This window comes from Anomaloglossus baeobatrachus, chromosome 12 (genome assembly GCF_048569485.1).
Source record: "Anomaloglossus baeobatrachus isolate aAnoBae1 chromosome 12, aAnoBae1.hap1, whole genome shotgun sequence".
NCBI lineage: Eukaryota > Metazoa > Chordata > Amphibia > Anura > Aromobatidae > Anomaloglossus > Anomaloglossus baeobatrachus.
In genome coordinates, this window is record NC_134364.1 from 83849 (window position 1) to 105595 (window position 21747).

Sequence of the window (21747 nt, forward strand, 5' to 3'; positions counted from 1 at the left end):
CCTGTGTTATGGCTCTGTCTCTGCAGTTGTATAGTGTGGAGCAGTATGGTGGACCTCAGTGACCCTGTGTTATGGCTCTGTCTCTGCAGTTGTATAGTGTGGAGCAGTATGGTGGACCTCAGTGACCCTGTGTTATGGCTATGTCTCTGCAGTTGTATAGTGTGGAGCAGTATGGTGGACCTCAGTGACCCTGTGTTATGGCTCTGTCTCTGCAGTTGTATAGTGTGGAGCAGTATGGTGGACCTCAGTGACCCTGTGTTATGGCTCTGTCTCTGCAGTTGTATAGTGTGGAGCAGTATGGTGGACCTCAGTGACCCTGTGTTATAGCTTTGTCTCTGCAGTTGTATAGTGTGGAGCAGTATGGTGGACCTCACTGACCCTGTGTTATGGCTCTGTCTCTGCAGTTGTATAGTGTGGAGCAGTATGGTGGACCTCAGTGACCCTGTGTTATGGCTTTGTCTCTGCAGTTGTATAGTGTGGAGCAGTATGGTGGACCTCAGTGACCCTGTGTTATGGCTTTGTCTCTGCAGTTGTATAGTGTGGAGCAGTATGGTGGACCTCAGTGACCCTGTGTTATGGCTTTGTCTCTGCAGTTGTATAGTGTGGAGCAGTATGGTGGACCTCAGTGACCCTGTGTTATGGCTTTGTCTCCGCAGTTGTATAGTGTGGAGCAGTATGGTGGACCTCAGTGACCCTGTGTTATGGCTCTGTCTCTACAGTTATATAGTGTGGAGCAGTATGGTGGACCTCAGTGACCCTGTGTTATGGCTCTGTCTCTGCAGTTGTATTGTGTAGAGCAGTATGGTGGACCTCAGTGACCCTGTGTTATGGCTCTGTCTCTGCAGTTGTGCAGTGTGGAGCAGTATGGTGGACCTCAGTGACCCTGTGTTATGGCTTTGTCTCTGCAGTTGTATAGTGTGGAGCAGTATGGTGGACCTCAGTGACCCTGTGTTATGGCTTTGTCTCTGCAGTTGTATAGTGTGGAGCAGTATGGTGGACCTCAGTGACCCTGTGTTATGGCTCTGTCTCTGCAGTTGTATAGTGTGGAGCAGTATGGTGGTCCTCAGTGACCCTGTGTTATGGCTCTGTCTCTGCAGTTGTATAGTGTGGAGCAGTATGGTGGACCTCAGTGACCCTGTGTCATGGCTCTGTCTCTGCAGTTGTATAGTGTGGAGCAGTATGGTGGACCTCAGTGACCCTGTGTTATGGCTTTGTCTCTGCAGTTGTGCAGTGTGGAGCAGTATGGTGGACCTCAGTGACCCTGTGTTATGGCTGTGTCTCTGCAGTTGTATAGTGTGGAGCAGTATGGTGGACCTCAGTGACCCTGTGTTATGGCTCTGTCTCTGCAGTTGTATAGTGTGGAGCAGTATGGTGGACCTCAGTGACCCTGTGTTATGGCTCTGTCTCTGCAGTTGTGCAGTGTGGAGCAGTATGGTGGACCTCAGTGACCCTGTGTTATGGCTCTGTCTCTGCAGTTGTATAGTGTGGAGCAGTATGGTGGACCTCAGTGACCCTGTGTTATGGCTCTGACTCTGCAGTTGTATAGTGGGGAGCAGTATGGTGGACCTCAGTGACCCTGTGTTATGGCTTTGTCTCTGCAGTTGTGCAGTGTGGAGCAGTATGGTGGACCTCAGTGACCCTGTGTTATGGCTCTGTCTCTGCAGTTGTATAGTGTGGAGCAGTATGGTGGACCTCAGTGACCCTGTGTTATGGCTCTGTCTCTGCAGTTGTATAGTGTGGAGCAGTATGGTGGACCTCAGTGACCCTGTGTTATGGCTCTGTCTCTGCAGTTGTATAGTGTGGAGCAGTATGGTGGACCTCAGTGACCCTGTGTTATGGCTTTGTCTCTGCAGTTGTATAGTGTGGAGCAGTATGGTGGACCTCAGTGACCCTGTGTTATGGCTCTGTCTCTGCAGTTGTATTGTGTGGAGCAGTATGGTGGACCTCAGTGACCCTGTGTTATGGCTTTGTCTCTGCAGTTGTGCAGTGTGGAGCAGTATGGTGGACCTCAGTGACCCTGTGTTATGGATTTGTCTCTGCAGTTGTGCAGTGTGGAGCAGTATGGTGGACCTCAGTGACCCTGTGTTATGGCTCTGTCTCTGCAGTTGTATAGTGTGGAGCAGTATGGTGGACCTCAGTGACCCTGTGTTATGGCTCTGTCTCTGCAGTTGTATAGTGTGGAGCAGTATGGTGGACCTCAGTGACCCTGTGTTATGGCTTTGTCTCTGCAGTTGTATAGTGTGGAGCAGTATGGTGGACCTCAGTGACCCTGTGTTATGGCTCTGTCTCTGCAGTTGTATAGTGTGGAGCAGTATGGTGGACCTCAGTGACCCTGTGTTATGGCTTTGTCTCTGCAGTTGTATAGTGTGGAGCAGTATGGTGGACCTCAGTGATCCTGTGTTATGTCTTTGTCTCTGCTGTTGTGCAGTGTGGAGCAGTATGGTGGACCTCAGTGACCCTGTGTTATGGCTCTGTCTCTACAGTTGTATAGTGTGGAGCAGTATGGTGGACCTCAGTGACCCTGTGTTATGGCTTTGTCTCTGCAGTTGTATAGTGTGGAGCACTATGGTGGACCTCAGTGACCCTGTGTTATGGCTCTGTCTCTGCAGTTGTATAGTGTGGAGCAGTATGGTGGACCTCAGTGACCCTGTGTTATGGCTCTGTCTCTGCAGTTGTATAGTGTGGAGCAGTATGGTGGACCTCAGTGACCCTGTGTTATGGCTCTGTCTCTGCAGTTGTATAGTGTGGAGCAGTATGGTGGACCTCAGTAACCCCGTGTTATGGCTTTGTCTCTGCAGTTGTATAGTGTGGAGCAGTATGGTGGCCCTCAGTGACCCTGTGTTATGGCTTTGTCTCTGCAGTTGTATAGTGTGGAGCAATATGGTGGACCTCAGTGACCCTGTGTTATGGCTCTGTCTCTGCAGTTGTATAGTGTGGAGCAGTATGGTGGACCTCAGTGACCCTGTGTTATGGCTTTGTCTCTGCAGTTGTATAGTGTGGAGCAGTATGGTGGACCTCAGTGACCCTGTGTTATGGCTCTGTCTCCGCAGTTGTATAGTGTGGAGCAGTATGGTGGACCTCAGTTACCCTGTGTTATGGCTCTGTCTCTGCAGTTGTATTGTGTTGTTTATTATGGTGGACCTCAGTGACCCTGTGTTATGGCTCTGTCTCCGCAGTTGTATATTGTAGAGCAGTATGGTGGACCTCAGTGACCCTGTGTTATGGCTCTGTCTCTGCAGTTGTGCAGTGTGGAGCAGTATGGTGGACCTCAGTAACCCTGTGTTATGGCTCTGTCTCTGCAGTTGTATAGTGTGGAGCAGTATGGTGGATCTCAGTGACCCTGTGTTATGGCTTTGTCTCTGCAGTTGTGCAGTGTGGAGCAGTATGGTGGACCTCAGTGACCCTGTGTTATGGCTCTGTCTCTGCAGTTGTATAGTGTGGAGCAGTATGGTGGACCTCAGTGACCCTGTGTTATGGCTCTGTCTCTGCAGTTGTATAGTGTGGAGCAGTATGGTGGACCTCAGTGACCCTGTGTTATGGCTCTGTCTCTACAGTTGTATAGTGTGGAGCAGTATGGTGGACCTCACTGACCCTGTGTTATGGCTTTGTCTCTGCAGTTGTATAGTGTGGAGCAGTATGGTGGACCTCAGTGATCCTGTGTTATGGCTCTGTCTCTGCAGTTGTATAGTGTGGAGCAGTATGGTGGACCTCAGTGACCCTGTGTTATGGCTCTGTCTCTGCAGTTGTATAGTGTGGAGCAGTATGGTGGACCTCAGTGACCCTGTGTTATGGCTTTGTCTCTGCAGTTGTATAGTGTGGAGCAGTATGGTGGACCTCAGTGACCCTGTGTTATGGCTCTGTCTCTGCAGTTGTGCAGTGTGGAGCAGTATGGTGGACCTCAGTGACCCTGTGTTATGGCTCTGTCTCCGCAGTTGTATAGTGTGGAGCAGTATGGTGGACTTCAGTGACCCTGTGTTATGGTTCTGTCTCTGCTGTTGTGCAGTGTGTAGCAGTATGGTGGACCTCAGTGACACTGTGTTATGGCTTTGTCTCTGCAGTTGTGTAGTGTGGAGCAGTATGGTGGACCTCAGTGACCCTGTGTTATGGCTTTGTCTCTGCAGTTGTATAGTGTGGAGCAGTATGGTGGACCTCAGTGACCCTGTGTTATGGCTTTGACTCTGCAGTTGTATAGTGTGGAGCAGTATGGTGGACCTCAGTGACCCTGTGTTATGGCTATGTCTCTGCAGTTGTATAGTGTGGAGCAGTATGGTGGACCTCAGTGACCCTGTGTTATGGCTCTGTCTCTGCAGTTGTATAGTGTGGAGCAGTATGGTGGACCTCAGTGACCCTGTGTTATGGCTATGTCTCTGCAGTTGTATAGTGTGGAGCAGTATGGTGGACCTCAGTGACCCTGTGTTATGGCTCTGTCTCTGCAGTTGTATAGTGTGGAGCAGTATGGTGGACCTCAGTGACCCTGTGTTATGGCTCTGTCTCTGCAGTTGTATAGTGTGGAGCAGTATGGTGGACCTCAGTGACCCTGTGTTATGGCTCTGTCTCTGCAGTTGTATAGTGTGGAGCAGTATGGTGGACCTCAGTGACCCTGTGTTATGGCTTTGTCTCTGCAGTTGTATAGTGTGGAGCAGTATGGTGGACCTCAGTGACCCTGTGTTATGGCTATGTCTCTGCAGTTGTATAGTGTGGAGCAGTATGGTGGACCTCAGTGACCCTGTGTTATGGCTTTGTCTCTGCAGTTGTATAGTGTGGAGCAGTATGGTGGACCTCAGTGACCCTGTGTTATGGCTATGTCTCTGCAGTTGTATAGTGTGGAGCAGTATGGTGGACCTCACTGACCCTGTGTTATGGCTCTGTCTCTGCAGTTGTATAGTGTGGAGCAGTATGGTGGACCTCAGTGACCCTGTGTTATGGCTTTGTCTCTGCAGTTGTATAGTGTGGAGCAGTATGGTGGACCTCAGTGACCCTGTGTTATGGCTATGTCTCTGCAGTTGTATAGTGTGGAGCAGTATGGTGGACCTCACTGACCCTGTGTTATGGCTCTGTCTCTGCAGTTGTATAGTGTGGAGCAGTATGGTGGACCTCAGTGACCCTGTGTTATGGCTATGTCTCTGCAGTTGTATAGTGTGGAGCAGTATGGTGGACCTCACTGACCCTGTGTTATGGCTCTGTCTCTGCAGTTGTATAGTGTGGAGCAGTATGGTGGACCTCAGTGACCCTGTGTTATGGCTTTGTCTCTGCAGTTGTATAGTGTGGAGCAGTATGGTGGACCTCAGTGACCCTGTGTTATGGCTTTGTCTCTGCAGTTGTATAGTGTGGAGCAGTATGGTGGACCTCAGTGACCCTGTGTTATGGCTTTGTCTCTGCAGTTGTATAGTGTGGAGCAGTATGGTGGACCTCAGTGACCCTGTGTTATGGCTTTGTCTCCGCAGTTGTATAGTGTGGAGCAGTATGGTGGACCTCAGTGACCCTGTGTTATGGCTCTGTCTCTGCAGTTGTGCAGTGTGGAGCAGTATGGTGGACCTCAGTGACCCTGTGTTATGGCTCTGTCTCTGCAGTTGTATAGTGTGGAGCAGTATGGTGGACCTCAGTGACCCTGTGTTATGGCTTTGTCTCTGCAGTTGTATAGTGTGGAGCAGTATGGTGGACCTCAGTGACCCTGTGTTATGGCTCTGTCTCTGCAGTTGTATAGTGTGGAGCAGTATGGTGGACCTCAGTGACCCTGTGTTATGGCTCTGTCTCTGCAGTTGTATAGTGTGGAGCAGTATGGTGGACCTCAGTGACCCTGTGTCATGGCTCTGTCTCTGCAGTTGTATAGTGTGGAGCAGTATGGTGGACCTCAGTGACCCTGTGTTATGGCTTTGTCTCTGCAGTTGTGCAGTGTGGAGCAGTATGGTGGACCTCAGTGACCCTGTGTTATGGCTCTGTCTCTGCAGTTGTATAGTGTGGAGCAGTATGGTGGACCTCAGTGACCCTGTGTTATGGCTCTGTCTCTGCAGTTGTATAGTGTGGAGCAGTATGGTGGACCTCAGTGACCCTGTGTTATGGCTCTGTCTCTGCAGTTGTGCAGTGTGGAGCAGTATGGTGGACCTCAGTGACCCTGTGTTATGGCTTTGTCTCTGCAGTTGAATAGTGTGGAGCAGTATGGTGGACCTCAGTGACCCTGTGTTATGGTTCTGTCTCTGCAGTTGTATATGGTGGAGCAGTATGGTGGATGTGAAGATCGAGGGGTAACAAGCTGGCGTACACCCCTCCTTTATACCTCCCGACTGACAGAGCACGTGACACACTCTCTAGCGCCCCTCTTATAGTCAGGCCAATTATGGAATTGCCCGAAAATAAGCAAGGAGGGCGCTATTCTCCTGTGCCGATGATTGAAGAGCTCCCGGTGAAAGTGAGGTGTATATTCCCCCGACTTCAGCGGACGGAATATATAAAAACCTCCTCCAATCTTCCCGGCTGCCCCACAATGATCCTTGGCACAAACTCGCTGCCACCAACCGATTTACGGTAACAATTAGCCGAACACACAGGCGTGGGGTACACGATCGAGATAACAGAGCAGCCCAAGATTAATTATATAATTTAATCGGCCTAATCCACACTAGAACTACAATATATACGTTACGGAATCTACCGAATATATACAGTGCTTAGGTCAGAATGCAGTTACAAATAAAGCATGGTTACAAGCAGGTATACAGTTTAATCAGTTTCCTTGGGCGTCTTGCCACAGGGGGGCGCTGTTAGACCAGGTTCCAGGAACTCTCTCACAGGTTTTTCCCGACCAGACCCCCGAGCAGAACAAGCCAAAATGTCCTACCTGGGGAAATCAACCTGGTCAAAACCCTGTCCTCTCCTGCCTTTGTGACCTCACAGGGAAGCACTGCCACTCCCCTGGCTTTGAGTCAGAGTAATATTCCCAAGGGATTTATTAATCGTAACTTTGCCTGGGAATGTCGTAGGCGGACGCCAATGCTCTCATTGTGACAGGTATGAATTTAGCTGCAGAACGAGAGAACTCATGGCTTGTCTGCTAGTTCCCCACTGGCCAATATCACGCCTGGGGTGCTTCCCAAGGTCCCACTCCCATAAAAAAGGTGTGCCAGCATCGTCCGCATGCGGAGACACCATTTTTATGGTTGCCGTATTTATCGGAAATATGGCTCACGAGATATTAACCATATTTTACCGGAGTCTTCCTGTCTGGGGGCTTCCATAGCCTTGTAATGAGATAGGAACTCCTGTGGCAGGGTCACAGCAGGGGGTCATCCTGTGTCCATTGTTCACAGCTCATCTAATCTCCATATCAGAGGAGATTGCCTCTGCTGTGTGAATGAGTTGTGACACTTTTCTCTTGACTCTAGTCATCAAAGGATTCGGGTGATGTGTGAAGAAGGGAGGGGGATGTCCTGTCAGGAGTGACTGGATCATAATTTATCATCATCTCTGGATTTACCTCGCACCTCCCCCCTTTTGAGGGCAGTAGGGGCCAGCACACTCCGGTGTTCCCCCCCCATGCGCCCGTCCGCGACCTCTCCTTGTCGGGACAGCCCGTCTGCGTTACCGTTTTTTGTGGCGAATGGTGAAGTTGTACTGCTGGAGCGCAAGGCTCCATCGCAACAACCTTCCATTCGTCCCAGAGACGGTGTGTAACTAGCTGAGGGGATTGTGGTCCGTCTCCACGATGAAGTGGCGCCCGTATAGATAGGGTTGCAGACGCTGCAGGGCCCACACTATGGCTAGGCATTCCTTTTCCATTGTGGAGTAGGCCACTTCTTTTTGTAACAGCTTCCTGCTCAGGTACAAGACTGGGTGCTCTTGGCTCGCAGAGTCCACCTGGCTGAGCACCGCACCGAGGCCGAAGTCACTGGCGTCGGTCTGTACTACAAACGGCCGCGTGAAGTCAGCTGCCTGTAGCACGGGCGGGCTGGACAGGGCGTCCTTTAGGGCCCGGAAGGCTGCCTCGCAGTCCACTGTCCAATCGACTGCAGAGGGCAGCTTCTTCTTGGTGAGGTCCGTCAGGCTACTATAGCGTGGAACAAACCTCCTATAGTACCCGGCGGTCCCCAAGAAGGACATCACCTGGTTCTTGGTCCTGGGGGTGGGCCAGGAACCGATGGCCTCCACTTTCTCAGGCTCGGGCTTCAGAGTTCTCCCGCCTACCCGGTGACCCAGGTACTGGACCTCGCTCATGGCCAGCTGACACTTTCCCGGCTTGATGGTCAAACCTGCCTGGTGGATCTGCCTGAGCACCTGTGCTAGATGCTCTAGGTGGTCCTCCCAGGTGGGACTGAAGATGGCAATGTTATCCAGGTACGCGGCCGCGTACCCTTCAAGTCCCTTGAGCAGGGTTTCATAGTTTCATAGTTTTTAAGGTTGAAGGGAGACTCTAAGTCCATCTAGTTCAACCCGTAGCCTAACATGTTGATCCAGAGGAAGGCAAAAAAAACCCAATGTGTCAAATAAGCTCCAATGGGGAAAAAAATTCCTTCCTTCGTCCACATCCGGCAATCAGACTAGTTTCCTGGATCAACACCCTGTCATAAAATCTAATATACATAACTGGTAATATTACATTTTTCAAGAAAGGCATCCAGGCTCTGCTTAAATGTTAGTAGTGAATCACTCATTACAACATCATGCGGCAGAGAGTTCCATAGTCTCACTGCTCGTACAGTAAAGAATCCTCGTCTGTGATTATGATTAAACCTTCTTTCCTGAAGACGTAGCGGATGCCCCCGTGTTCCAGTCGCAGGCCTAGGTGTAAAGAGATCTTTGGAAAGGTCTCTGTACTGTCCCCTCATATGTTTATACATTGTGATTAGATACCCCTAAGCCTTTGTTTTTCCAAACTAAATAACCCCCAAGTTTAATAACCTGTCTTGGTGTTGTAGCCCACCCATTCCTCTAATAATCTAGGTCGCTCTTCTATCTACCTGTAAGATTATGCTATTTATAACCTTCTATACTTTTGCTATCAAGAAAAGCATCCATTCCTCTCTTAAATTCATTCAGTGAGTGGCCATCACCACTTCCTCAGGAAGAGAGTTCCAGAGCCTCACTGCTCTTACCGTGAAGAACCCTCTTCTATGCTGATGTAGGAATTTTCTTTACTCCAATCGAAGAGAATGCCCCCTTGTTCTTGTCATAGTCCTTGGTACAAACAGATCATGGGAGAAATCTCTATATGGCCCTCTGATATATTTGTACATATTTATTAGGTCTCCCCTAAGTCTTCTCTTTTCTAGAGTAAATAGACCTAATTTTGATAACCTTTCCGTGTATTGTAATGCACCCACTCCATTTATTATTTTAGTAGCCCGCCTCTGAACCCTTTCAAGTTCAGTAATGTCTTTCTTGAGCACCGGCGCCCAAAATTGCACACAATACTCCAAGTGTGGTCTGACGAGTGATTTGTACAGAGGGAGAAGGATGTTTTCATCTCGTGCCCCCAGACCTCTTCTAATGCATGTTAGAAGGGTGTTGACCATCTGCTGGTAAGTGGCAGGGGCATTACTCATCCCGAATGGCATCACCGTGGACTCATACAGTCCAAATGGGGTAATAAAGGCATAGCGTTCCCTGGCCTTGCAAGTCAGGGGGATCTGCCAATATCCCCGGCTCAGATCCATGATGGTCAGGTACTGAGCCCCGGCCAACTGATCGAGCAGGTCATCGATGCGTGGCATTGGGTACGCATCAGCGACCGTGACAGCATTGAGCCCCCTGTAGTCCACGCAGAACCGAGTGGTTCGGCCCTTCTTAGGGACGAGGACTACAGGCGAGGCCCAAGCGCTGTTGGATGCCTGGATCACCCCCAGCTTCAGCATCTCGTCAATCTCCTGGCGCATGTGTTGCTGCACCTCCAGGGAGACCCGATATGCTGAACGCCAGATCGGGGGATGATCCCCAGCGTCCACGTGATGGACGGCCAACTCAGTCTTTCCGGGCTGGTTGGTAAACAACCCCCGGAAGGGGTGTAGGGTGACCCACAGCTGGGACCGTTGGTCCTCCAAAAGCTGGTTGCCAACCTCCACATCCTCACTGGATCCACCTACCCTAACCTGGGCTAGCATATCCAAGAGGGTTTCCGCCTCTCCCTCCTCGGGCAGGTTGCACACTGGGAGCGCACATGCCCTCCCGCTCATGATGTGCCTTCATCATGTTCACATGGAAGGTCTTCCGCCTTCCACGGGCAGGGTTCAGCTGCTGGTACACGAGGTATGGGCCTTCCCAGGCTGCCTGAAGCTTGTCCTGTGGTACGGGGACCAGTACCCACACCTTTTGACCCACTTGGTAGGTCCTCTCACAAGCGTTTTGGTCGTACCAACGCTTCTGATCGGCCTGGGCTTGAGCCATATTGTCATGCACCAGCTGCGTCAAGGCCTGCATTTTGTCCTGGAAGCGCATGACATACTCGATAACCGACACTCCAGGGGTGGCCACATCACCTTCCCAAACCTCTTTCACCAGAGCCAGGGGGCCCCGTACACATTGCCCGTACAGGAGCTCAAAAGGTGAGAACCCCGTTGAGGCCTGTGGAACCTCCCGGTAAGCAAATAACAGGTGTGGGAGATACCACTCCCAGTCACGCCCGTGGGAGTCGACCAACATCTTAAGCATCTGCTTTAAGGTGCTATTGAACCGCTCGCCCAGTCTGTGGATGGTACGGGCTGGCCACCAGATGTTGCACCTGGACTTGCTTACAGAGGGCCTCCATCAGCTGCGACATGAATTGGGTCCCCCGGTCAGTGAGCATTTCCTGGGGAAAACCCACTCGGGAGAAAATCTCCAGCAATGCGGTGGCCATCTTGTCAGCCCGAATGGACGACAAGGCCACTGCTTTAGGGTACCAGGTGGCATAGTCTACTACTGTCAGTATGAAGCGTTTCCCGGAGCTGCTGGGGATGGCCAGCGGGCCGACCAGATCCACAGCCACCCTCCTGAAAGGCTCATCGATGATGGGCAAAGATACCAGTGGGGCTTTGGGGTATGGCCCCGCCTTCCCCACTCTGACAGATTTCACACGAGCGGCACTAGGCAGCCACATCGGCCCCCATTTTTGTCCAGTAGAAATGCTGGTTTAACCTGGCCTTGGTCTTAGCGATCCCTAGGTGTCCGGCTATCGGAATCTCATGTGCAATCCGCAACAACTCCATCCGGAACAGATAGGGTACCACCAACTGTCGGTCCCTGGGCCACGCCTCCGGTGAACCCTGCTGGACCGTGACCCGGTACAGCCGTCCTTAGTTCCAGACCACTCGCTCCGGGTCAGAGTCCGACGGAGGCTGTGCCGCCTGCTCCTTAAGAGCTTTCAGGCTGTCATCAGCTTCTAACGCTGCCTGAAACCCCTGACTAGATGTGGCCAGAATCGACGAGACTGTCACATCTTCGGTCAGTACCCCGGGACCTGTGTCCTGGCCTCCGCCTGACTTGGCTGCCACTTGGTCAGAAGGGGAAGAGCTATCGGACCTCCGGGAGGTCCCTTGGCTTCCAGCACTCCCACTGCGGGTGACAGCCACAGCCGCTGCGACCGTGGGTCGTGCCTGCTCCTCCTCCGTTCCTGACCAAGTCGCCGGTTCAGGCAGACCTACTTGGCTTTCTGACACCCCGGTTGTGGGGGAACCCTGCACCGAGATCTAACCTGGGAGCACTTCCGCTCGTGGACCGGCCCCAATCTCACCTGCCTGTTCCCCCGCTGCAGCAACAGAACCCCGCTGTGAAATCTCTGGGGACCCCGCATTTGCTGTGGTAGCCCCCACCCCACACACTGGTTCTCCCCCTGCAGCACCCTGCTTTTTGTTTATCTCTGCAGAGGGCACTCACTGGCTGATCACTTGTAGAGGCATTGTCATATCCCTCTCCAACCCCCTCCCATGTCACAGCTGCAGCTGTGTGTGTGTGTCTATGGTGTCTGTGCAAGCAGAAAAATCAGAGTTCACTCTCTCCTCCCTAACATCATTCATAGATAACACATTAACATTGTCAGGCGGCATGTCAGTACTGGCTGAAGGTTCAGCCCTTGGGGGGGGGGCCCAAACTGGGAGGTTATCTGCCCCAAATCTGTCCCAAGTAACACGTTTGCGGGGATCCGATCAGTTACCCCCACCTCCCTCACCCCTCGTCCTGCGCCCCAGTCCAAATAAAGCTTGGAGACGGGCAGCGCTGGGTCAGTGCCTCCAATTCCGGAGACAGCGAGGGTTTTTCCGGGTACCAAGTCTTGGGGGGACACCATCTCAGGCCGCACCAGAGTCACCTCCGAGGCGCTGTCTCGCAGTCCTATGGTCGTAGACCGGCCGACGGTGACAGGTTGGAAGCTGTCCAGGGACCTACCACCACCCCCCTTTACACAGTGCACCGTGGGCGGTTTTGGGGACGGGGCCAGGGCCTTGGGGCGCTGAGGGCACACGGCCTTGAAGTGTCCGGGTTGGTTGCACTGGTGGCACCGTCTTGGTTCTGCCACGGGCCTGGAGAGGGGAGTTGAGGGGGACACCCCCTGCAGTCTAGGGGCAGGTGGGGCAATCGCAGAATTCATCTTATCCCTCTCCAGGTGCTGCTGGTGGCCGCTCTCTTGGCATTCGGGGTCCGATTGTTGGTGTAGTCATCCGCGAGGGCAGCTGTAGCAGTGGACCCCTTTGGCTTCTGGTCTCGGATGAACTGGCGGAGATCCTCAGGGCAGTTCCACAAGAGTTGCTCCGTAATGAACAAGTCCAGGATCTTCGGTCCGGTGGTAAGCTGCAGGCCTTGGGCCCAGTGGTCAGCAGCTCTGGCAAGTGCCCGCCGGTAGTCAGTCCAGGAGTCCTTTGGTCCCTTCTGCAGGGCCTGGAACTTCTTGCGGTAGGACTCCGGAGTGAGGTTGTACTGTTGGATCAGGGCCCACTTGATGGTGTCATAGCCCTGATCTGCCTCAGCAGGCAAGTGACCAAGGATATCCAGGGCCTTACCCCTTAAACGGGCGGTCAGGTATTTGGCCCACTGGTCCTTGTCCAGATGGTGCTGCCAGCAAGTCCGTTCAAAGGCCGTCAGAAAAGAGTCAAGTCTCCATCCTTCTCCAGCACTGGGAAGTCCTCAACACGGACCTTTGGCAGTTTGGTGTCTCGATGGTCACTGGGGGATGATGAGGGCTGGAGGTGAGCTAGCCACCGCTGGTGGTCACGCTCTGCCTGTTGCTGTCGCTCGACAGCCTCACGCTCTGCCTGTCTCTCCGCAGCTTCACGCTCTGCCTGTCGCTCCGCAGCCTCAGCCTCACACGCTGCCCTGCGCTATGCCATGAGGTCCTTGTAGCCGTCCCGGTCTCCAGCCTGGAGTAGGGCCATAGCCATTTGTAGAAGGCCATCCGAGCCTGCCAGACTCGGTGGATTGGCACGTGGCGATCTGCGGAACGCTGCAGAGCCAGGTGATTCACTGTCCACTGCAGAGTGGAGGACTGGCATCTGGCTCGTTGAGGACCCTTGGGCGAGCTCCTCCTCATCTTGTCCATGAGTGCCAGGTTGTGCGATGTCTTCTGCAGAGCTGTTCTCTGGCGTCAGGCTCTTGGAGGGCTCGTGGTCAACCTCCTCATCGCGGTCCACAACACCATCCTCCATCTCCTTGCCTCTGGCAGAGCATCGGCCAATTCTTTAGCTTTGCGGCCCCTGATGTTCTCTGCCATTCTTGCAGACTTTGGTCACTGACACAGAACTGCCACCTGATGCCTCCACACACCTTACAGTATCTGCACTCTGACACTCTAGTGTTGGTCTGGTCTGAAGACCCCAGCAGCCACAGGTGCTGCTGGCAGTTTTTAGTGTCTGGGAGTATGGGTCTCACACTCACACACACTATTATCTCGATCCCACCGCTTGCCACCAATATGTCACGATCGGGGGGTAACAAGCGGGCGTACACCCCTCCTTTATACCTCACGACCGACAGAAAGAGCACGTGACGTGCTCTCTTGCGCCCCTCTTATAGTCAGGCCAATTATGGAATTGCCCAAAAATAAGCAAGGAGGCCGCTATTCTCCTGTGCCGATGATTGAAGGGCTCCCGGTGAGAGTGAGGTGTATATTCCCCCGACTTCAGCGGACTGAATATATAAAAACCTCCTCCAATCTCCCCGGCTACCCCACAATGATCCTTGGCACAAACTCGCTGCCACCAACCGATTTTTATGGTAACTATTAGCCGAACACACAGGCGTGGGGTACACGATCGAGATAACAGAACAGCCCAAGATTAATTATATAATTTAATTGGCCTAAGCCACACTAGAAACTACAATATATACAATATGGAATCTACAGAATATATACAGTGCATAGGCCAGAGTACAGTTACGAATAAAGCATGGTTTACAAACAGGCATACAGTTTAAGCAGTTACCCTATGCGTTGGCCACAGGGGGGTGCTGTAAGACCAGTTTTCCAGGAACTTTTCCCACAGGTGTATCCACACGCGACCCCCGGCAAAAGAACCCTGAAAAATGGCCGAACTGAGCTTATCAAAGCAGCTCAATTCCGGTCCCCTCCTCCTTTGGTGACCTCACAGGGAAGCACTGCCACTCCCCCGGCTTTGAGTCAGAGTAATATTCCCAAGGGATTTATTAATCGTAACTTTGCCTGGGAACGTCGTAGGCGGACGCCAATGCTGTCATTGTGACAGTTATGAATTTAGCTGCAGAACGAGAGGACTCATGGCTTGTCTGCTAGTTCCTCACTGGTCGATATCACGCCTGGGGTACTTCCCAAGGTCCCACTCCCATAAAAAAGGTGTGCCAGCATCGTCCGCATGCGGAGACACCATTTTTACGGTTGCCGTATTTATCGGAAATATGGCTCACGAGATATTAACCATATTTTACCGGAGTCTTCCTGTCTGGGGGCTTCCATAGCCTTGTAATGAGATAGGAACTCCTGTGGCAGGGTCACAGCAGGGGGTCATCCTGTGTCCATTGTTCACAGCTCATCTAATCTCCATATCAGAGGAGATTGCCTCTGCTGTGTGAATGAGATATGACACTTTTCTCTTGACTCTAGTCATCAAAGGATTCGGGTGATGTGTGAAGAAGGGAGGGGGATGTCCTGTCAGGAGTGACTGGATCATAATTTATCCTCATCTCTGGATTTACCTCACAGTGGACCTTAGTGACCCTGTGTTATGGCTCTGTCTCTGCAGTTGCACAGTGTGGAGCAATATGGTGGACCTCAGTGACCCCATGTTATGGCTTTGTCTCTGCAGTTGCGCAGTATAAAGCAGTATAGTGGACCTTAGTGACCCTGTGTTATGGCTCTGTCTCTGCAGTTGTGCAGTGTGGAGCAGTATGGTGGACCTCAGTGACCCTGTGTTATGGCTCTGTCTCTGCAGTTGTATAGTGTGGAGCAGTATGGTGGACCTCAGTGACCCTGTGTTATGGCTTTGTCTCTGCAGTTGTATAGTGTGGAGCAGTATGGTGGACCTCAGTGACCCTGTGTTATGGCTCTGTCTTTGCAGTTGTATAGTGTGGAGCAGTGGAGCAGTATGGTGGACCTTAGTGACCCTGTGTTATGGCTTTGTCTCTGCAGTTGTATAGTGTGGAGCAGTATGGTGGACCTCAGTGACCCCATGTTATGGCTTTGTCTCTGCAGTTGCGCAGTATAAAGCAGTATAGTGGACCTTAGTGACCCTGTGTTATGGCTCTGTCTCTGCAGTTGTGCAGTGTGGAGCAGTATGGTGTACCTCAGTGACCCCATGTTATGGCTCTGTCTCTGCAGTTGCGCAGTGTGGAGCAGTATGGTGGACCTCAGTGACCCTGTGTTATGGCTCTGTCTTTGCAGTTGTGCAGTGTGGAGCAGTATGGTGGACCTCAGTAACCCAGTGTTATGGCTCTTTCTCCGCAGTTGTATAGTGTGGATCAGTATGTTGGACCTCTGACCCAGTGTTATGGCTCTGTCTCCGCAGTTGCGCAGTATGGTGGACCTCAGTGACCCCGTGTTATGGCTCTGTCTCTTCAGTTGTATAGTGTGGAGCAGTATGGTGGACCTCAGTGACCCTGTGTTATGGCTTTGTCTCTGCAGTTGTATAGTGTGTAGCAGTATGGTGGACCTCAGTGACCTTGTGTTATGGCTCTGTCTCCGCAGTTGTATAGTGTGGAGCAGTATGGTGGACCTCAGTGACCCTGTGTTATGGCTCTGTCTCTGCAGTTGTATAGTGTGGAACAGTATGGTGGACCTCAGTGACTCTGTGTTATGGCTCTGTCTCTTCAGTTGTATAGTGTGGAGCAGTATGGTGGACCTCAGTGACCCTGTGTTATGGCTCTGTCTCTGCAGTTGTATAGTGTAGAGCAGTATGGTGGACCTCATTGACCCCGTGTTATATCTCTTTCTCCGCAGTTGCGCAGTGTGGAGCAGTACGTGAGTAAGCTGGTATACGTCAGCTGTCGGCAGGTCCTGACGGGATACCTTCACCGGCTCTACTTTACCAAGCAAGTGTATTATACGCTGAGCGTGGAGCGGCCGCAGCTGGATAACCCGTACGTGTCTAGAACCTGCCAATGTGCCACCGGCTCACCGTTGCGCCTTCATGTGGGGCCTTTAGACAGCAGGTCGTGCAAGGCTTTCTGCTGAGATCTGCGCACAATCACGGCCAGCGAGGAGATTCAGGCCTGATCTGTACGGTTTTCTTGCAGTGATCAGCGGATGACCCAGGATGTTGAGCGTCTGTGCCGGGAGCTTGGCACGGTGGCCAGTAGACTCCTCACCACGCCGTTCACACTGGTGTATTACTCCTACCAGTGCGCTGTCAGGTCAGTGCCTGTTCTTCTTGTACATTGCTCAGGCTGTTGGTGCTGCATTTTTATGCTCCTGTCGCCATGTTTGCAGCACTGGCTGGATGGGACCACTCTCCATATTCGGCTACTTTGTGGTGGGGTCGTTGATGAACAGACTTCTCATGGACCCCATTATCCCAAAGTTGGTGCAGCAGGAGAAACTGGAAGGTGATTTCCGGTGAGTGTGCTGCCATGTAGGCATAGTACTCCAATCATGTGTGATGAAATGTGCACTAGTCTACTAAGAGCATTGGATTGTGCAGGCGCTATCACTTTACAATACTGAAGAACCAGATTCCAAGTGGGAGAAATCATGACTTAAAGGGAATCTGTCAGCAATAGTGATGAGTGATTGTGATGATTACTATTTGCTACTCGCACGGATAGTGCGGTATTCGGGGTACTCTTTATATTTTGTGTACTCACCTCGCTATATTCGTATGTCCCGCCCAGCAGGTTTGGCGCCTGATTTGCAGCCAATAAGCATGCTGGGCTTCTTAACCAATGACCGTAATGCTAGCAATCTTGGTTGTGGCATTACTGTGATTGGCTGGCCGCGCAGCGTCATAGGGTCTATAAAAGCCCTTCTGCCGCCATTTTGCGCACATTGTATCCGGATCCAGCATTATTCTCAGCATAGGGATAGAGCGACCAACTGTTATGGAGAGTGTTTATGCCTCTAAAGCCTGCTTTCCACGTTGCAATTTCGCATTCGATATCGTATGCGATTTGCAACGCCCCCATCGTATGTGCAGCACGTTCAATTTGTTGAATGTGCCGCACAAACGATTATCCCCCGTCACGCACTTACCCGTCCATACGACCTCGATGTGGGCGGCGAACGTCCACTTCCTGGAGTGGGAGGGATGTTCGGCGTCACTTCGACGTCATGCGGCAGCCGGCCAATAGATGCGGAGGGGCGGAGCTGAGTGGGACGTAAACATCCCGCCCACCTCCTTCCTTCCGCATTGCCGGCGGGATCCGCAGGACGCAGGTAAAATCTGTTCATCGTTCCCGGGGGGGCACACACTGCGATGTCTGCTACCCCGGGTACGATGAACAATCTTACGTTCAATTCCAGAGAAATGAACGACGTGCGTGCGATGAACGTTTTACATTTCAATCGCAATCGCACATACATGTCACACACTGCAATGTACCTTACGATGCCGGATGTGCGTCACTTACGACGTGACCCCGCTGACACATCGTAAGATACATTGCAGCGTGTAAAGCGGGCTTTAATGCAAAAAACCCTTTTCACGGCTAACTGCAGTGTATAAGTCAGTATAGTTTAGAGAGGGAGAGATTTTTGAGCAGGGACGGAGTTTAAACCAGCCTGTCACTACCTCCATAGTACTAGAATACAATAGCTCTTTTAAGAGCTGAAACCACTGAACAAGCTCACAGTACAGGGAGGGAAAGATTGTGGATTAGGTAGGGAGAGGTTACACTGTTCTTCCAGTGTCCATATAAGAACATTTTATGCTGCCTCTTGTTAAAAAGTAGTGGACCAGTGGTCCTTTTTGTCCCCACTATTTTTGGGGACACAGCTTGGCTTGTGGCATCCACATCAGCCACATTAATACGTTGCTAGGGGGCTTACCAAATACGAAGCAGGACTCTAGCATTTTGTGCCGTCTAATACACTAAACGTACCGTTCCTGTTTCATCGCTATTTCTGGGGTCACGGCTTGGCTTATGGCGTCTACGTCAGCCACATTAATACAGTGCTAGTGGGCTTGCCAAATACGAAGCAGGACTCTAGCATTTTGTGCTGCCTGGTATAAAGTACTCACTGGTACTTTTTCCACAATATTTTTGGGGTCAAAGCATTCTTGGCTTGGACTATAAATATCTGCAAATATGTCAACAAAACCCAAAATGACAAAAAAAGCCAGTTGATAAGGGACGTGGACGTGGTGTTGTCAGTAGTAGGCAAAAAGGCACTGGGTCTGTGTCAGGTCAGAAGAAGCTTGATGCATCCATTATGTTCCTTGCCAAATTTCCCGGTCTGGAATGTAAACGTGTGGGGAAGCCAGAAAATCAAGAGCAGATTCTGACTTGGATGGATGACAAGGCCTCTTCACATTTCTCAAGCAGCATCAAATCTTCCACGACCACACAGTCTACTGTCAGGTCACAGCGAACCTCTGTCTGGATCCCTAATCAATACTGGTGCATTGTCGCTGCTTCAGCGGTTGGCACATGGGGCTGCACTTTTAAGGCATAGATTAGGGTCCCACTCAGAGGTTCGCCGTGACGTGGCAGTGGCTTCATACAGTCTGATCAGAATGTTAAACTAAGACCCTCATGTTCTAGTATATAATTTTTGCCTAGCGGCTTTAGATCAAAGTATGATTTTGGGATGTGCGATTCATGTCTTTTTCTTCTAGTTGTATTAATAATAAATGTCATTATACTTACAGGTCCAGCGACGTGTCCTGCAGACTGTCTTTCGGCCGCTTCCGCTTTTGTTTTTATTATTTTTTTTTTTAATACTGTTTACTAAATATTCATGGTGTCCATGTCTAATTTGGCGTGACACCATGAATTTCGGGCTTAATACCAGCTGAGAATACAAAGCTGGTATTAACTCCTTTATTACCCTAACCTTTTATTACCCAGCGTGCCACCGCCATCAGGGCTGCTGGACGAGCCTAGTAAAGCGCCTGGAAATGGCTGCATGGAAATACATGCAGCCAACCCGCTCCTGTCAGAAGAGTGTGCGCCGTGCCGGGTGATACCGATTCGAGACTCGCACGAGTCATGCGCAAGTGGAATCAAAACCTGACAAGCCATGGACTCGGGTGAACCCTGACGTCATCGTGAACATGGCCGAAAAAAGCCGAAAACTGCCGAGTGTCGAGCAGTGCAGTGAATACCCCTGGAAGTTCATGATCGGACTCGGAAGCAGAAGCTGGAGATAGCGGGTCTGCAGGACACATTGCGGGACCAGTAAGTGTAATCATAATGTTTTTTAATAATGTGCTATTTTTTTTTTTACAGCCCTTGGACCCGAACTGTAACACGGGTTTCCCAGGAAAACGTCTGTTCGGGACCTTGTGCATGAACACTGTGTTCGGAATGGACCCCAAACTTTACAGTTCGGGTTCGCCCAGCACTAGTAATGCTTCTACGTAGCCCAGCCAATATTCTGAGGCAACACTAGGTGATGATGAGGAGGGAGAGGATTTTTTTTCTGTGCTATCGAGTGGACTCCCAATGCTGCCCAGGGGACTCTCAACCTCAGCAACCCACCCCCATTGTTTGTGCGCGACGGGCATATTGCTGCCCGTCGCGCACAAAATCGTGCACCCCCGTCACATGTACTTACCTGCTCGGCGACGTCGCTGTGACCGGCGTACCGCCTCCTTTCTAAGGGAGCGGTTCGCTCGGCGTCACAGCAACGTCACTAAGCGGCCGCCCAATCAAAGCGGAAGGGCGGAGATGAGCGGGACGAACATCCCGCCCACCTTCTTCCTTGCTTATTGCTGGCGTGTGGCAGGTAAGGAGAGGTTCCTCGTTCCTGCGGCGTCACACGTAGCGATGTGTGCTGCCGCAGGAACGAGGATCAACTTCGCCCCAGTGACAGCAGCGATAATTGGGAGAGGACCCCCATGTCAACGAGGAGCGATTTTGGACGTTTTTGCAACGATCCAAAATCGCTCCTAGGAGTCACACACAATGAGATCGCTACAGCGGCAGGATGTGCGTCACAAATTCCATGACCCCAACGAGATCGCTGTAGCGAAATCGTAGCCACCTTTGTAAAGCCACCCTTATACGCCTTGGAGGTGCTGGCCTCTCCTTATACGCCTTGGAGGTGCTGGCCTCTTTTTATACGCCTTGGAGGTGCTGGCCTCTTTTTATACGCCTTGGAGGTGCTGGCCTCTTCTTATACGCCTTGGAGGTGCTGGCCTCTTCTTATACACCTTGGAGGTGCTGGCCTCTCCTTATACACCTTGGAGGTGCTGGCCTCTTTTTATACGCCTTGGAGGTGCTGGCCTCTCCTTATACGCCTTGGAGGTGCTGGCCTCTCCTTATACGCCTTGGAGGTGCTGGCCTCTCCTTATACGCCTTGGAGGTGCTGGCCTCTCTTTATACGCCTTGGAGGTGCTGGCCTCTCCTTATACACTTGGAGGTGCTGACCTCTCCTTATACACTTGGAGGTGCTGGCCTCTCCTTATACAATTGGAGGTGCTGACCTCTCCTTATACACTTGGAGCTGCTGGCCTCTCCTTATACGCCTTGGAGGTGCTGGCCTCTCCTTATACACTTGGAGGTGCTAGCCTCTCCTTATACACCTTGGAGGTGCTGGCCTCTCCTTATACGCCTTGGAGGTGCTGGCCTCTCCTTATACGCCTTGGAGGTGCTGGCCTCTCCTTATACGCCTTGGAGGTGCTGGCATCTCTTTATACGCCTTGGAGGTGCTGACCTCTCCTTATACACTTGGAGGTGCTGGCCTCTCCTTATACGTCTTGGAGGTGCTGGCCTCTCCTTATACACTTGGAGGTGCTGGCCTCTCCTTATACACTTGGAGGTGCTGGCCTCTCCTTATACACTTGGAGGTGCTGGCCTCTCCTTATACACTTGGAGGTGCTGGCCTCTCCTTATACGCCTTGGAGGTGCTGACCTCTCCTTATACACTTGGAGGTGCTGGCCTCTCCTTATACGTCTTGGAGGTGCTGGCCTCTCCTTATACACTTGGAGGTGCTGGCCTCTCCTTATACACTTGGAGGTGCTGGCCTCTCCTTATACACTTGGAGGTGCTGGCCTCTCCTTATACACTTGGAGGTGCTGGCCTCTCCTTATACGCCTTGGAGGTGCTGACCTCTCCTAATACGCCTTGGAGGTGCTGACCTCTCCTTATACACTTGGAGGTGCTGGCCTCTCCTTATACACTTGGAGGTGCTGGCCTCTCCTTATACGCCTTGGAGGTGCTGA

The 21747-nt window shown here is 51.7% G+C and overlaps 1 protein-coding gene across 2 annotated transcripts in view; it reads left to right on the forward strand.

Annotated features, from left to right (window-relative positions):
• The window catches only part of ABCD4 (ATP binding cassette subfamily D member 4), a 235596-nt gene that overhangs the window by 80476 nt on the left and 133373 nt on the right, over positions 1–21747 (forward strand). Inside the window, exons 3-5 of one of the 2 annotated variants that reach the window (XM_075330858.1) lie at positions 16364–16503; positions 16660–16776; positions 16853–16978. In XM_075330858.1, the coding sequence (XP_075186973.1) occupies positions 16364–16503; positions 16660–16776; positions 16853–16978 (383 nt within the window). Of the gene's footprint in view, positions 1–16363; positions 16576–16659; positions 16777–16852; positions 16979–21747 lie in introns of those variants that run through there. The other variant, XM_075330859.1, reaches the window with a different exon arrangement.